At 35.5% G+C, this 15692-nt stretch overlaps 2 protein-coding genes across 2 annotated transcripts in view; one reads left to right on the top strand and one right to left on the bottom strand.

The window, feature by feature from the left end:
- The window catches only part of rab39ba (RAB39B, member RAS oncogene family a), a 175672-nt gene that overhangs the window by 56724 nt on the left and 103256 nt on the right, over window positions 1-15692 (bottom strand). The gene's annotated exons all lie outside the window — the stretch shown is intronic.
- foxi3a (forkhead box I3a) lies at window positions 2713-4500 on the top strand. Its single transcript, XM_007254121.4, has 2 exons — window positions 2713-3443; window positions 3562-4500. The coding sequence occupies exons 1-2, from the start codon at window positions 2891-2893 to the stop codon at window positions 4098-4100; spliced, it is 1092 nt and encodes a 363-aa protein (XP_007254183.3). The 5' UTR covers window positions 2713-2890; the 3' UTR covers window positions 4101-4500.

The following is a 15692-nucleotide window of genomic DNA, read 5'->3' as shown; positions in this document are numbered from 1 at the left end:
ATGCTTAAAGCTTGTATCCCTAAACTGTCAACTAGGTAAAAAACGTAATAACTTTAAAATTAAATAGATGTCAATGTGAAAAAATATTTTGGAGAATTTCTATTCCACATCAACTGTGTTATTTACTTTTACTTTGTTTTTTTTTTACTCTGTACAATTTCTATGTATTTGCAGAAGTTAACCAATTGGAAAATTAACGTTTCAACATGTTAATCAATGTATTAATGAATAAATAAATTCATTAATTAATTGTGTATTAAAATGTGGGGAAATAGGATGAAGCTTTTAAATCCTAGAATATCAATGAAAAATTAAACTTGACCAAGAGTGCAAACAACACATACGAAAGAGAAAAATATAAATAAATAAATGTATAAATGAAAAAAAACTAAATAACAAAAATAAAGTAAAAATACAAAAAAATAAATGTTTTTTGAAAAAGAATCTCATATAGTATGAAGATATGTATGGCAAATCCCAAGCCATCAAACCAAGCTGAACTGCTTGAGTTTTTGCAGCAGGAGTGGCATAAAATTATCCAAAAGCAGTGTGCAAGACTGGTGGAGGAGAACATGCCAAGGTACCTGAAAACTGTGATTAAAAACAGGGTTATTTCACCAAATATTGATCTCTGAACTCTTAAAACTTTATAAATATGAACTTTTTTCTTTGCATTATTTGATTTCTGCAAATAAATGGCAATATTTCTACTTGGAATTTGGGAGAAATGTTCGTAGTTTATAGAATAAAACAACAATGTCAATTTTACTTAAACATATACCTATAAATAGCTAAATCAGAGACACTGATTCAGGAACTGAAGTGGTATTTTATATTTTTTTCTAGAGCTATATATATTTTTTTTTTCTTCTTTTTTTTCTGTGTGGAGTGGTGTGTTCCTTAGTTCAGATCAGACTTCTTTGGACGGCTTTAAGCAAAAGATATTTATACTTCATTTGCTTTAATAAAACTCCAGGTTTTATGTGTGTGAGAGAGAAGGGCAGGGTGATGAACTGTTGATGAGTGTCCCGTATTGACTCGGGTTTTTAGGAAAGCTGAGGACTGTGTGAGGTGCTCTGAGGGTGAGGGCTTTTAAAATAGAAATAACTGCCATTGCTGGCAAAGCGAGTCGGGTTTTTCCTTCTTTAAAATTAAAATCCTGACAGTTACAAACGACCTGCAGAGAAAACTATCAAACTGTCATCAGGGATTCCGGGCGTAGGCCGTACAAAGGGATTCAATTACAGGAGAATTTGTTAAACATGTCAACCCACTAAAACTTCAATCCTGCGGGGGATCTGCTGGAGCTCTGTGTGCTTATCCCAGTCTTTCAGGATTACAGGTAGAAAAACTGGGAGTTAAAACTAATAAAACAGGCTGGGGAGCTGGAAGGGCTCCTAAACGCTCCTGATACCGGAGCCTAAACGCTCCCGGGCCGTCTGGAGCGGTGAAAGAGGCGGTGGTGTTAGGGGTGGTGGTGGTGGTGTTGTTGGTGGGGTTGTTGGGGTCTGTGCTTTAGAATGGAAATGAGGAATGAGGGCAGCAGTGCTTACTGATAAATACCAGCGCCACGCCGCCGGTGCGCTCCCGCCTGCGCGCGCGCTAAGGGAGGGGTAACGGGGGTGCGCACGTGTGTGTGTGTGTGTGTGTGTGTCTGTGTGTGGTTGGGAGGGAGGAGGGGTAGTCATCATGTTGCCCATTATTTTGGGATCATAGTCTGAATATTCAAATGTTGCTAAGGGGCCTCTATAAACTGATTGTTACCAAGAGCAGGTGAGATAAAACGTGTATGCAAATATAAAAAAAAAAAGTCGAAATAAAACTAATATAACTCATATGCTATTTTATAATCTACTTACCAGCTGTAAATTGTTAGGCATGTAAAAATAATCACCCATTTTTTGCAATACTTCAGTTCGGAGTTGTTTTGTAGTCTTTAAAGGCACACTAATTTTGGTACTATTTCTAGTGGACCTGCTGTAGAGATTAAATGCCAAAAAATAAATGGAAAATACTTTTTTTTTAAATATCTAATATAGTGTATAGTATAGCATGTATATAGTGTAGAATACACGTATAAATATATAAGTATACTACATATAGGAATAAAGTGTTGTATAGTATTTTTAGTACAATAATTAAATAATGTATTAATTAAGCAATTAGGTAATTATTTAAAATAGTAGTGGCTTGGTTTAATTTATGGACATAGATCCGAACAATAGCTGATATCCACAAACCTAAATCTAAAGAGAACTTCGAAATAAAGTGTTAAAATTTAAACTGACAATTTGGCATTAGTGAATGTAGGTCAATTAAAATAGCAGTTAACTTTTTTTACAAGTAAAAATGTTCTCCTTTTGATTTTCTTGTACTTTATATTTAATTAATAATAATCATTAACATTTTCCATAGATAAAAAAAACTTATACACATTTTAGAGCTATTAAATGTGTAAAATCTTGTTTTTGCATATATATATATATACATACGTTCATTGCAGATTAAGCCCAACAACTTTCTCCTATATTTTATAGAAGAACATGTTTTTATTCCAAGAACATGTAGCCCTGGAACATTACATGCAATTGCCAAAGGTGTTTTTCCAGCCTGCTTCTAATTTCATCGAAAACAAGTTAGGTGTGAGGTGCAACAGGAGCAGCCAATCAGAGTGGAGGGGGCGTGGCCAAGCAGGTATAAATCCTCCAGGTAGGACAGGTGGGAGGTTATGGTGTACCTGACCAACCCACCTGAGCTGGTCATTCAGAAAGCAGGACAGGCACAAGTGGGACAAACAGGACAGAGGATTTTTCACACACTGCTTTCAGCCTGAGATCTTCTTCAACTTCAGCTAGAAGGTCAGAAGGTGCCAGAAAGTATTAGGGTGAGCATGACATCATTTGTGCCACAAGCCCTGTCACCCCAGTTCCACAATATGGGGCAGGAGCCGCAAGAATACAGCCTGTACAGTGACAGCTTCTACAGCCCACCGCCGCTGCCGAGTGCACAGCAGACCTTACCATCCGCCTGTGACCTGGGAGAGTACGCCACTCCGGCCACCAACCCGTATCTTTGGTTCGGTGGTGCTGGCTTTAACCATGCACAGTACCTTGCAGGGGCACACCAGCCCTATGGGATGCAAAGACCCTACCTAGGTGCAGGAGGAATGGGAGGCCCAGAGGGCGGCTTCAGCTGGTTCCCTCTGCCTACTCAAGAAGACCTGATGAAACTCGTCAGGCCCCCGTATTCCTACTCTGCTCTGATTGCCATGGCTATAAGCGGGGCCCCTAATCGCAGGCTTACTCTCAGCCAAATCTACCAGTATGTGGCTGACAACTTCCCTTTCTACAACAAGAGCAAAGCTGGCTGGCAGAACTCCATTCGGCACAACCTGTCTCTCAATGACTGCTTCATGAAGGTGCCAAGAGATGACGACGATCCAGGTAAGAACACGGTTTTCTAGGCTGTTATGTTTATATAAGAAGTGGGGGGTTTAATTGTTTGATTGCTCCAGCTACCTCTGTCAAGAAGCAATGCTTATAAATCTGTGTTTCTGTGCAGGAAAAGGCAACTACTGGACTCTCGACCCAAACTGCGAGAAGATGTTCGACAACGGCAACTTCCGTCGCAAGAGAAAGAGAAAGTCCGACGCTCTGTCTGAAGACGCAGGATCAGACTCTACAGCATCCAGCCCAAAAGACCACAGTAACACCACCAGCAACAACTCGGACAGAGGACTTTCTCCAGTCTCTGGAGGCTCAGGCCCGTGCCTCAACGGCTTCTTGTCCCATATGAACGAGGTGGTTTCAGGTTCGAGTAATGTGCAAGAGGATGCTCTGCTCCCCTCGATGCCAATGGGTCTGCCCTTGGATGCCCACAGGGCTTCTCCACCTGGGGGATTCGGCTCCTACTCTCCAAGCGCTACAGTTCCACAGTGGGATTCCCAGGTTCCTCCCCCATCTCAGCCCACCCTTTCCACCTCACCCTCTCACTACACACCCGGTTACAGTGACTCAGTGCTCAGCCAGTTCAGCAGCCACCTTTACCCAAGCCTGGACTCTACTGGCATGGTGTACTCACGAGAAGGCACCGAGGTGTAGAACCTTCGTGGGTGGGTGAGTTTCCCACCAGGCACTTGACAAAGCGGTTGGTTAAAGAAGCTGACTCTATTCCTGGTGATTCCTGAGTCAGCAGGTCACAGCAGACACTGAGGTCCAACCACTTCCCCCCACCCGTGTGAATACACACACACACACACACACACACACACACACAGTCCGAGCTAAGCCTCAGACGCTGATATCATCTCATTTCAAGTTGCAGCTATGTGTTTCAGAAGTTCTGATGTTGTTTTGTGTGTAAATTGCTTTGAATTTCTGAAACAGACTGTTGTTGTATATTATTGCACTGGAGTTTGTTATGTATAATGATTATTAAATTTATTTGTTTTTTTTATATTTTTTATATGTATGTATTTGGGATTATGTATTTGTGCAGAAATAAAACAAATTTAAATACAATACAATGTTTCATGTAGAGTTTATACAAAAAACACAAAAATAAGTGGCATATTTTTATTAATAGCATAACAATTCCAACATTTCCAACAAAAAACATTTAAACAGTTTCTCCATTTTATTTACTATTGTAAGTTATTAAAGATTTATTCTTCATTTTGTTGAATAAAAATGTACAATCTAAATAAGGAGAAGAACAACAAGAAAGAAAACTAACTGATTTCTCCATATATATTTGGGCAATAAATTGCTATGACGCAATCTGCTCCAATTTGCCTTGAACATACAGTAAAAACGCAAATGCAAATAGAATCTGACATCCATTGAGTGTCGGAGCTTGTCTGTCTGTTATTGTTGTCAATGTTCCACGCGACAGGAGTGGGGGTGTGTGGTGGGGAGGGGGGATGACAGAAATGGACAAAGGAACCGTTAAACAAAAAAAAATCTAAAAGAGAGGGGGAAAAGACTGGTTTGACAGCAGAGAAAAAAATAAATGAGGCTTGACTTGTTCCTTGGGGTTTCAAGGAATTCTGTGTATCACCCAACACACACACACACACAAATTACCACACACCATTCACAAAACAGAAAGCCAAGAATAAGTCAAACCTTAATGACAGTATGTTAAATCATGTCAATAATCTAAAAAAAAAAAAAACTACAAAGAGTATAAACAATGGCAAACTATAACCAACCAGAATTTTTTCTTTTGTAAATAAGATGAGGGAGTGTGAAGAACTATTATATTTACATGATACTATGACATCATTCAAATAAGCCTTCCTATAATGTAGAAATATTGAAATATAAATGTAGAAAATAAATTAAATAAAGACATATACACATATATACTTTTTAAATGTATTTTCTACATTGTAGATTAATATTTAGAACATGGAAACAAGTAAGTATAAATCTTATATAAATACAGCTCTGGAAAAAAATAACCACTTCAGTTTCTGAATCAGTTTCTTTTATTATTTTTATTATTATTATAATTTATAGGTATATGTTTATATATGAGAATCTACAGACAACATTTCTCCCAAATTCCAAAGAAAAATATTGTCATTTAGAGCATTTCTTTGCAGAAAATGAGAAATGGCTGAAATCACAAAAAAAGATGCAGAGCTTTCAGACCTTTCAGACCAAATAAGTTCATATTCATACGTTTGTAAGAGTTCAGAAATCAATATTTGGTGGAATAACTGATTTTTAATCACAGTTTTTAATGCATCTTGGCATGTTCTCCTCCACCAGTCTTACACACTGCTTTTGGGTAACTGTATGCCTTTACTCCTGGTGCAAAAATTCAAGCAGTTCAGCTTGGTTTGATTACTTGTGATCAACCATCTTCCTCTTCATTATTTTCCAGAGGTTTTAAATTTGATAAAATTAAAGAAAAACATCATTTTTAAGTAGTCTATTTTTTTCCAGAGCTATATATATCAATCATTGCATTCAGGCTAAAACATTGAATCTCTGTTTATAAACTTTTTCTTTATTTATAAAAATAAATAACCATTGCAGTTGTAACTGTTAGCTCACTAATTTCACAATAGAAGCACCGCAAGTTAGACGTGTAACCATGGGTAGACGTACCAATGTAAAATGGGGAAATATGTCCTTATATCCTTATATCCTTGTTGTTCATCACTTTTTGACATAATGGCAGTTACTTTTAACAGGGTCAGAATTTTATGATGCCTGGGCCAATAGAAAAGCTCCAAAATGACATGGAATTAATTAATCATTTTTACATTGACTTCAACAAAAAATCAAAGTTGTATCTTTCTTGTATAAAGTTTTTATTCAGACAGTGACCATATGTACTGTATATAGTTGGTGTTGGTGCCGGATCCTCATCAGTACTCAGTAACAGTAATCTATGTAACATAACCCTGATGCCCTTTGCCTCATATCACAGATGTGCCAGTATAGAAAATCTCTCACCACTGTTCTTTTGCTGATGTCACCTCATACCTCGCTTTTCTCAGCATGGGAAAGAACCCCTCTCCTCTCTCACTCTGACTAAGCAGAGTCTCTAACGACCGCGCGTCAGTCGGAGCTGGGAATGACTGATTTGTTTAAGATCAGTTTCTCAGATTAGAAGCAAATGACACTCTGCTGTCCCATCAAATTCTTATCTACTTTCTCTAAAAGAATTTAAATAAGATCATATATTCCAACAGAAACAAATGAACCTAAGTTTGAGAGAATTGTGCCCTTTGGTATGGTTCTCGGGTCAGACTTGACCCCTGGGTCAGTATTCAAATTGGCCTGATTTGACTTTCTGACGCTTTCTCTGTTACTTTGCATAGGTCAGTAGAAGTTAGATTTTTGTGCTCATGCTCTCAGGTAGGATGTCCTTTCAGAGAAAATGTAAAGAGTGCTGCATTAACGCCCCTGACTATCTTTTTCTCAAATCAACTTAAATCATTTTATTATCACATCACAGTAGGGGTGGGCGAGAGGGCCCTAAAATAATACCATGCTATTTCAGGGTATTTTCACGATAATGATACTCTTGGCGATATGATAAAATTAAAACTAAATTTTAAAAGTAATTTCAAGATTAAACTACTGCAACGATTTGAAAATGTAATTTTATTGTTGCATACAATATGATATGGCACACCCCTAACTGAGATATTAAGTCAATGATATAGAATGTCATGATACTAATAATGCACTATATATATATATATATATATATATATATATATATATATATATATATATATATATATATATATATATATATCCAGGATTCAAGTTAAATAAATGATACTGGACAGATATAAACTGTCTCTAGTAGATATATAATGGGAAATGAAATTTTTCTTTTAAAAACAAAAAACAATAACAATAAAAAAGTAGTACCCTGATGTGATAATTAAGGGTAGTGATATGGCACAATATGACATAATACTAGTAATACAGGGGTACAGATGAGTGAAAAACATAGGTTATAGGTCTATTACAACAGCAGAAACACAATAAATACAAATAGAAACATAGAAAATATAGAATTCACACATAACATACTCCATACATGCATAATTGCACTAATGAAGATATAATAATCTAGATAAAATGAATATATAGATGTACAGTATTGTGCAAAAGTTTTAGGCACCTGTGGAATTTCAGTAAAGAAAAAGCTTTGGTAACACTTCCTATGAAGCCTGTATTCATAATGCATTATGAGTGTATTTATAATGCGTTATATGACATACATAATGCCTTATAATGACTGTAATAAGCTTGTATAATAACTCATAAGCGCTTACAATGACATTCATAACACATTATAAGCTACAAGTATAAGGATTTATAAAGACAGGGTTTATAATGCCTTATAATGTCTGTTCATAAGAACGTTGAACATACTAATGTTGTAATGCACTATAACACATATATGGTATATTCTAGTATTACAAGTTATAATGCATTATAATGTGCATCTTTAATTTTTAAATTAAAGTACATAACACATTATAAAGCATTATATACAGTCATTACAGGCTTTAAGTGAAGTGAGTTTTTTATATGCCTTTTACATGTAAATTTTACTATGCCTTAATGTAATGCCTCATAGAGCATTATAAGTGCTCTTTACTGGCTTTAAGTGAAGTGTGTTTTGGTAATGCTGTTATACTTAAAGAATATTCGCTTGAATTAAAAAAAAAACTTTCAAAGCATTATAAGTGCTCTTTACTGGCTTTAAGTGAAGTGAGAAACGCACATAGATTCACAGAATGGATTCACAAACAAGACATACAACTCATTCAAAAACAAACGATTCAAAAACATAATTTATTGTAGTTAAGCAATTGCAACGTATTTTGTAAAAGATTAAGCAAGGATTTCCTCATATATTTATCAAGATCAAATCACACTGTACATAGTTGTACACAGAACAATTGTGTTTCTATTTCTCTCAATACATTTCAGTACAGTCAATGTGTGAGAATGCAAGTATCAGTACAGTGCTCCCACTGGCTTGGTAGAAAGCACAGGTACGGGATCCTTGGACGACTTCTGCATGACATCAGAAAGTTCTCGAAAAAGCTGTGAACAGTTCTCCCGCAATTTAACTGTACTGATACTTGCATTCTCACACATTGACTGTACTGAAATGTATTGAGAGAAATAGAAACACAATTGTTCTGTGTACAATATGTGCAATTGCTTAACTACAATAAATTATGTTTTTGAATCGTTTGTTTTTGAATGAGTTGTATGTCTTGTTTGTGAATCCATTCTGTGAATCTATGTGTGTTTCTCACTTCACTTAAAGCCAGTAAAGAGCACTTATAATGCTTTGTAAGTTTTTTTTAATTCAAGCGAATATTCTTTAAGTATAATAGCATTACCAAAACACACTTCACTTAAAGCCAGTAAAGAGCACTTATAATGCTCTATGAGGCATTACATTAAGGCATAGTAAAATTTACATGTAAAAGGCATATAAAAAACTCACTTCACTTAAAGCCTGTAATGACTGTATATAATGCTTTATAATGTGTTATGTACTTTAATTTAAAAATTAAAGATGCACATTATAATGTATTATAACTTACTAGATACTAGAATATACCATATATGTGTTATAGTGCATTACAACATTAGTATGTTCAACGTTCTTATGAACAGACATTATAAGGCATTATAAACCCTGGCTTTATAAATCCTTATACTTGTAGCTTATAATGTGTTATGAATGTCATTGTAAGCGCTTATGAGTTATTATACAAGCTTATTACAGTCATTATAAGGCATTATGTATGTCATATAACGCATTATAAATACACTCATAATGCATTATGAATACAGGCTTCATAGGAAGTGTTACCAAAGCTTCTTATCTGTGCAGTAGGTGTTTATTAGCTCAGTAAAACACAGTATAGCATTACAATAAATACAAACAGCAATTTACAAAACGCAGAGCTTTCACAGCCCTGTTTTCCTTAAAACATCTCCTAATCTCTCCTTCTCATCTGAGTTTAATAGAGTTATTTCTAGTTCTCATCAAATCAACACCTGGTTTGGTAAATTGGTAAATGTGGTAAATCAGGTGAGCTGCTGACGGAACTGAACACAATGTACACATGCTGGCTGAGGAGCATCCAGGAGAAATCTGATCTGGAACTTTACTTTGTTCTTCAGCTTGGCTCACAAGATATAACATGCTTAGTTAAAAATGAGAAATCCTTGTTACATTTTACTGTATTTATGTTTACTTGCATCTGTTCAAATCATATGTGGTGCTTTTTCAATCAACAATCATATTGCTGAGATAAATGGATTAGTGTAATTTGCTTTGGTGCCTAAAACTTTTGCACAGTACTGTATACATTGCAATACATGCAATTTACACAAGACAATAGACAATTGGATAATATGTAAATCCAAAAGTATGTGACATATAACAGAATTGCTTATAATAAATATTCTTTTTGGGTAAAATAAAAAGGACTGTTTATGTATGAAATCAGAGCAAAATCAGTCGAAATATTGAGTTGAAATTTGTAAAACTGGACGCTCAACTTCATATTGCCAAACTCCGGAACCCAACTCAGTACCCACCATATTCTTATATTATTAAAGGAAATACTGAATAATTATCTACAAATGCATTTTGTTTATTGTGTTTACTAAAATACCTTTTCTCTTATTCACATACTTGGTCTTTCTTCATTGAATTTGTTATATATTATTTTTATTTAAGTTGCAAAGTCACTTAAATAAAAAGTCTTAAAATGCAATGTGAAGCACAGTGGTGGCAGCATCGATTAAACTCTCTCACTAGTCTGCTTTTTGCACAGTTAATCAGTTTTTGAGGACGGCCTGCTTGAGGCAGACTTACTGGTTTTAAACTGAATCATCTCTCTGATTTGTTTGGATTGTCCAGGCAGGTGTCTTTACATTACTGTCACACACAGCTGCTGCTCATGCTCTTCATTACAGAAACTGTGAGACTACCATCACCAGTTGCCTGGACCTTGATTTATGTCAGTCACATTAAAGGACGTGAGGTATATGCTTAATTTACATTATTATTATTATTCAATTGACATCATGTTGTAAAAAATATGATAACCTGTGGAATATAATCAAGAGGGAAGATGCTAATCTGCTTGAATTTTTTGCACCAAGAGTGGCATAAAGTTATCCAAAAGCAGTGTGTAAGACTGGTGGAGGAGAACATGCCAAGAGGCACGAAAACTGTGATTAAAAACCAGGGTTATTCCACCAAATATTGATTTCTAAACTCTGATAACTTTTTGAATATGAACTTGTTTTCTTTGCATTATTTAAGGTCTGAATGCTCTGCATCATTTTTGTTATTTTAGCCATTTCTCATTTTCTGCAAATAAATGCTCTAAATGACTGTTTTTATTTGGAATTTTGGATAAATGTGGTCTGTAGTTTATGAAATAAAACAACAATGTTAAATTTACTCAAACATATACCTATAAATAGCAAAATCAGAGAAACTGCTTCAGTAACTAAAGTGGTCTCTTAGTTTTTTTTTCCAGAGCTGTATGTTGACTTTTACATCAATAAAACATTTTTTTTTTCATTTAAAAAGGCAAAAAAAAAGGCATAAAAACAGACAAAAAAAGAATGTTTTTTTTATTGGCACTGCCATTCATCACATGTTAATGAGGGAAGGTGTTAATGAGCAACATTTAGACCACAGTAATAAAATACTAATTATGTTACGTAATAAAGTGATTAAGCCTCTCAGTGGTTTGGTGGAAGCTGACCACATTCAGACAGTTGGCCATGATGAGCCTGTGCTGATGGTACTGATGATCAGATAAGCATGGCATTTCTGCAGTTTTCCCCGCCTGTCGTCTTCAGCCTCCTCCACCTCCTCCATTACTACACATTCCTGAGCACCTCCCTACGCTGTTTATTTTATAAACACAGCCATTTACCGTCTTCACCTATCAATAGTAATTGATTGGATCTGAACAACAGAGAAAGTGTGCCTTATATTTACAGTCTTGTGCCTGCCGTGTTGGATTAGATGAAGATCAAGCTGTCTGGACAGCCGTCAACACTGAGAAACGGCTGCTAAGGTGTAGCAAAAGAATAGAAGTAGAGAAAGGGGCAAGACAATTAGTGATGGCCTTTTGACAGGCTATAAAACTGAGTATTCAGAGCTTCTTACAGTTTAACCCTTGTGTGGTGTTCCGGTCTGTGGGACCCGTTTTCATTTTTCATCAAATGATACAAAAAAAAATTTTTTTTCTAACTCAAACTCATTGGCATTGGCTCATTTTTTGTGAAAAACATATATCAAAACACATTTTCGATAAACACACACTGTAACCCCCCTCCCCCCCCCCCCCCCCCCCCTAACCATTTATATTACATACAGTCTGTTTGGCCAAGGGCTAATATACATGGCTTCATTTGTAAATTTGAAACTAAACACATTTTCTACTCATGTCTTGAGTTTAATTCATTTTCTTTTACATTTTATTAAAAAACTAATAAAAAAAAGTAGCACTTTTTAAAAGAAATGTAACATAAGAAAGGTAAAGGGCAAATATTAACCATGTAAGCTGTTTATATTGCTTGCAATTTAGGTGAAGCAAGCATGTGGAAAGCATTTAAATGTAAAATTGCTTAATTTTGCTGAATTAAATACAAGTAAAAAAGTAAACGAGTAACAAAAATATGAACACCACACAAGGGTTAATCATGTTATAGAGCTGGATGAACACAGTTTTAGTCTTGAGCCTTGGCCATTGACTTCTATTTGAATTTCATGATGTTTTTTACTTTTTACTTTTGTGATGTTTTTTTATCCACTACATATTTGTTTTGAGCTACAATGAATTAAGTCTGTTTTATAAATATATTTATATATATATATATTTCCAGTACTTTACATTACTTAAATACTTTGAGTTAGCATTTAAGTTAACATTTGCATGCACATACGGTGTACTTTCAAATGCGATCCTTGAGTTGAGTAAACGGTTGACTTTGGCAGCTTCTTTTCGATTGATTTCTATCACCCCCCCAGTTTCTAACGCTCACAGTCATTGTGTAGTCTTTAGGTAAATCTGCAGAGCATATATATTATGATTTACTGCCTGGCTTAGATGTTGTAGCTATAAAAGAAAGCATAATTTTCTGTGCTGTTAATTTTGTGTTGGCTGTGTTGGCTGTATATAGCTGTGTCAGTATTTCATAATCTGTATTATAGTTACATTTAGTCAAATAGACTAAATACAGATCTGTTTCATTCACCCAACCAAAAAATTTGAAGATAAAAATACTGTGCAAAGTGACTGATATAACTAACAAATATCAATTAAATCAATTAAGTTTTTAGCAAACAATACTAAAAAAATGTCATGTTTTTGTAAATGCATGTTTAAGTAAATTCACCTTATGCAGGTCTACAGTGTCATCTCAGAACTCCAAGAACCTCCATGTTTCTGGCAGTTTGCCTCTGTTTATCATGTTTAGCTCCTAAACTCAAATCAACTCAAATTTATGTAGCACTTTTTTACATCTGACACTGTCACAAATCAGCTTTACAGATATTATTTAACCAGAGTGTGGATAATGACTCCGGCTGATCTGACAGTAAGAGCCTAGCTAGACGTATAGAAAACCAGAGGGAAACATAGACAAGAGGGCACCCTGAAACACTGTCATCCGAAACTATTACTCAGTTATTAAAGCCTGTTATGTATTTACTACTATAAATAGTTAAATTTCTACTGCAAATACTAGGAAACTCACACCATGTTTCTCAGAGCCAGTTTCAAGTCTAATCTTAGATTAAACTACTGTGTCAACAGTGAATCACAAAGTTTGATAATAACCTTAATCTGTCATTTTTGGTATTTTACAATCTATCACAACAATGTACAAAGTATCAATATGTTCTTTAAAATTTAAGGTTGAATTATTTATGGAACACTTTGTATTTTTTAGTTTACATACTCTAGATATCTGCACATCTACTTTTCAATCATACTTAACGTATTTCTGTTCAATACCATATGTCAATATTTCTATAGTGTAAGTAATTGTGTGTATTGTTATTGTGTGTATTGTGTATAGTGTGTATACTGTAAAGTTATCTGTATATTCTATTTTATTTTGCTATTCTACTTGTTGTAAATCTTGTTCTTTGCACACTAGTGGGAACCTGCACCCAAGTTTTTCCCTCACATGTGCACCTGTACTCTGTGACGTGACAATACAATTTTTAATCTTGTAGCACCTATATTTTTTTATTGCATAACCAACCCTAAGATATCATATCGTCGCTGTTCTACGAAAAACACTTATCTCGATTTTTGTCGATTTTTAGTTTACTACATAATTTGAACAGACAAACTGTCCCTTACACTGTGCTAAAATCTCTTGATGAACGGACCAATAGAAACTCTTTAAAATGACCTGAAATAAACTCTTTTTACGTTGTCTTCCATTGAAAGTTTACAAGGATTTTTATCTCTCCTGTAAAGTTGCTGTTTTGGAGATAAGTGTTTTTTATTGGACAGCGACGATATACTGTAGATACTATATAGTACTATCTAATATGTCTGTAATCATTTATGTTAATTATGTAGAGTCCTGCAGTAAAATAACTGTCTGATATTTCTGTCGGATTCTAGCAGAAATCCTGTAGAAGGTCCAGCAGTATTACTGTAGATCTATTGGCAGAGTAAACCTCATGATCACCCGTTCATCAGAGATGATCTGATAATCTGATAAGTGTGGCATGTGCTGCTCTAACACAAAGCCCGCCCAGTCCTTTCAGAACACACGTACTTACACTTTTATCTTTATTGATGCAACAACATGAACGTTGTCTGAAGCAGCTGTAGTTTTCTAAGCTAATTGAGAAAAAGAGATGTGTCGATTGTGACAAGCTGCCTCTCGCCCAACGACAGCACAAGTGTGCTTGGTATTCACTGACACATGCCACATCAAGAGGCCGGTGTTATTTGTAAACACACGTCCCGATGGGGGACAGATAGTACAGCTTGATTAAAGATGCCCTGCAGCTCCATCAAGTGCAGATGTGGAAAAACGTGCTGCATTCAAATGAGCAGATGTCTGAGTCCAGTTGATGGTGGAGTTGAGGGTCTGCTCTGGTTGTCATTAAGTCATTAAGATTTAGAGTAGTTACATCTCTATTATCTGTCCCCCTCCAACAAGAGCAATTAATACAATCCATCACACCCCGTCTGAAACATGTCCGTCACAATGCTTAATGGATGTGAAAAGGTTAACAAAATACAGTACTACTGACTTTAGACTTGATAGAACACAGTTGACCAACACCAGCAGATGACATGTCTCTCCAAACCATCACTGATTGTGGAAACTTCACACTAGACCTCAAGCAGTTTGGACTGTGTGTCTCTCTACTCTTCCTCCAGACTCTGCTCCCTTGATTTACAAATGAAATGTAAAATTTACTGATGATCGGTGATGGTTTGGAGAGTCATGTCATCTGCTGGTGTTGATCCACTGTGTTATACAGTATCAAGTCCAAAGTCAGTGCAGTTTTCCCACAAAATCCTACAGAACCTCATGCTTCCCTCTGCTGATGCTGACAACCTTTATGGAGATGCGGATTTTATTTTCCAGCAGGACCTGGCACACTGCCCACACTGCCAAAAGTACCAATTGGTTTTATATAATATTCTAATTGATTTTTGGGTTTTCACTGGCTGTAAGCCATAATTATCAACAATAAAAGAAATAAACTTTTGAAATAGATCACACTGTGTGTAATACATCTATATAATATTTGAGTTTCACATTTTGAACTGAGTTACTAAAATAAATAAATGTTTCAATGATATTCTATTTTTTGAGATGCATTAGTGTATATATATATAAATACAAGTACTGTTGGTACTCATCTTCGCATGCAGCTGATGTGTGTAATGTGCTTTTATTGTTGTGTATACATGTTCTACAGTACAGTGAAATTCACAGTAAAAACAGACAAAAAACATGTGTAATATAAAGACAAGCAGCTATAAAACATTTATTCCAGACATGTTATATATTATATAAAATGTCTAGAGTTGTAGGCCTCTGAGTGTCCTTGTGATCCTGCCCCAGCCTGCCTCACCCCCTGCACAGCACACCCCTATAACTGCGCTCTCTACC

The sequence above is a fragment of the Astyanax mexicanus genome, chromosome 17 (assembly GCF_023375975.1).
Source record: "Astyanax mexicanus isolate ESR-SI-001 chromosome 17, AstMex3_surface, whole genome shotgun sequence".
Taxonomy (NCBI): Eukaryota; Metazoa; Chordata; class Actinopteri; order Characiformes; family Acestrorhamphidae; genus Astyanax; species Astyanax mexicanus.
Note: the sequence above shows the minus strand (reverse complement) of the source record. Positions and strands in the feature narration are given on the sequence as shown.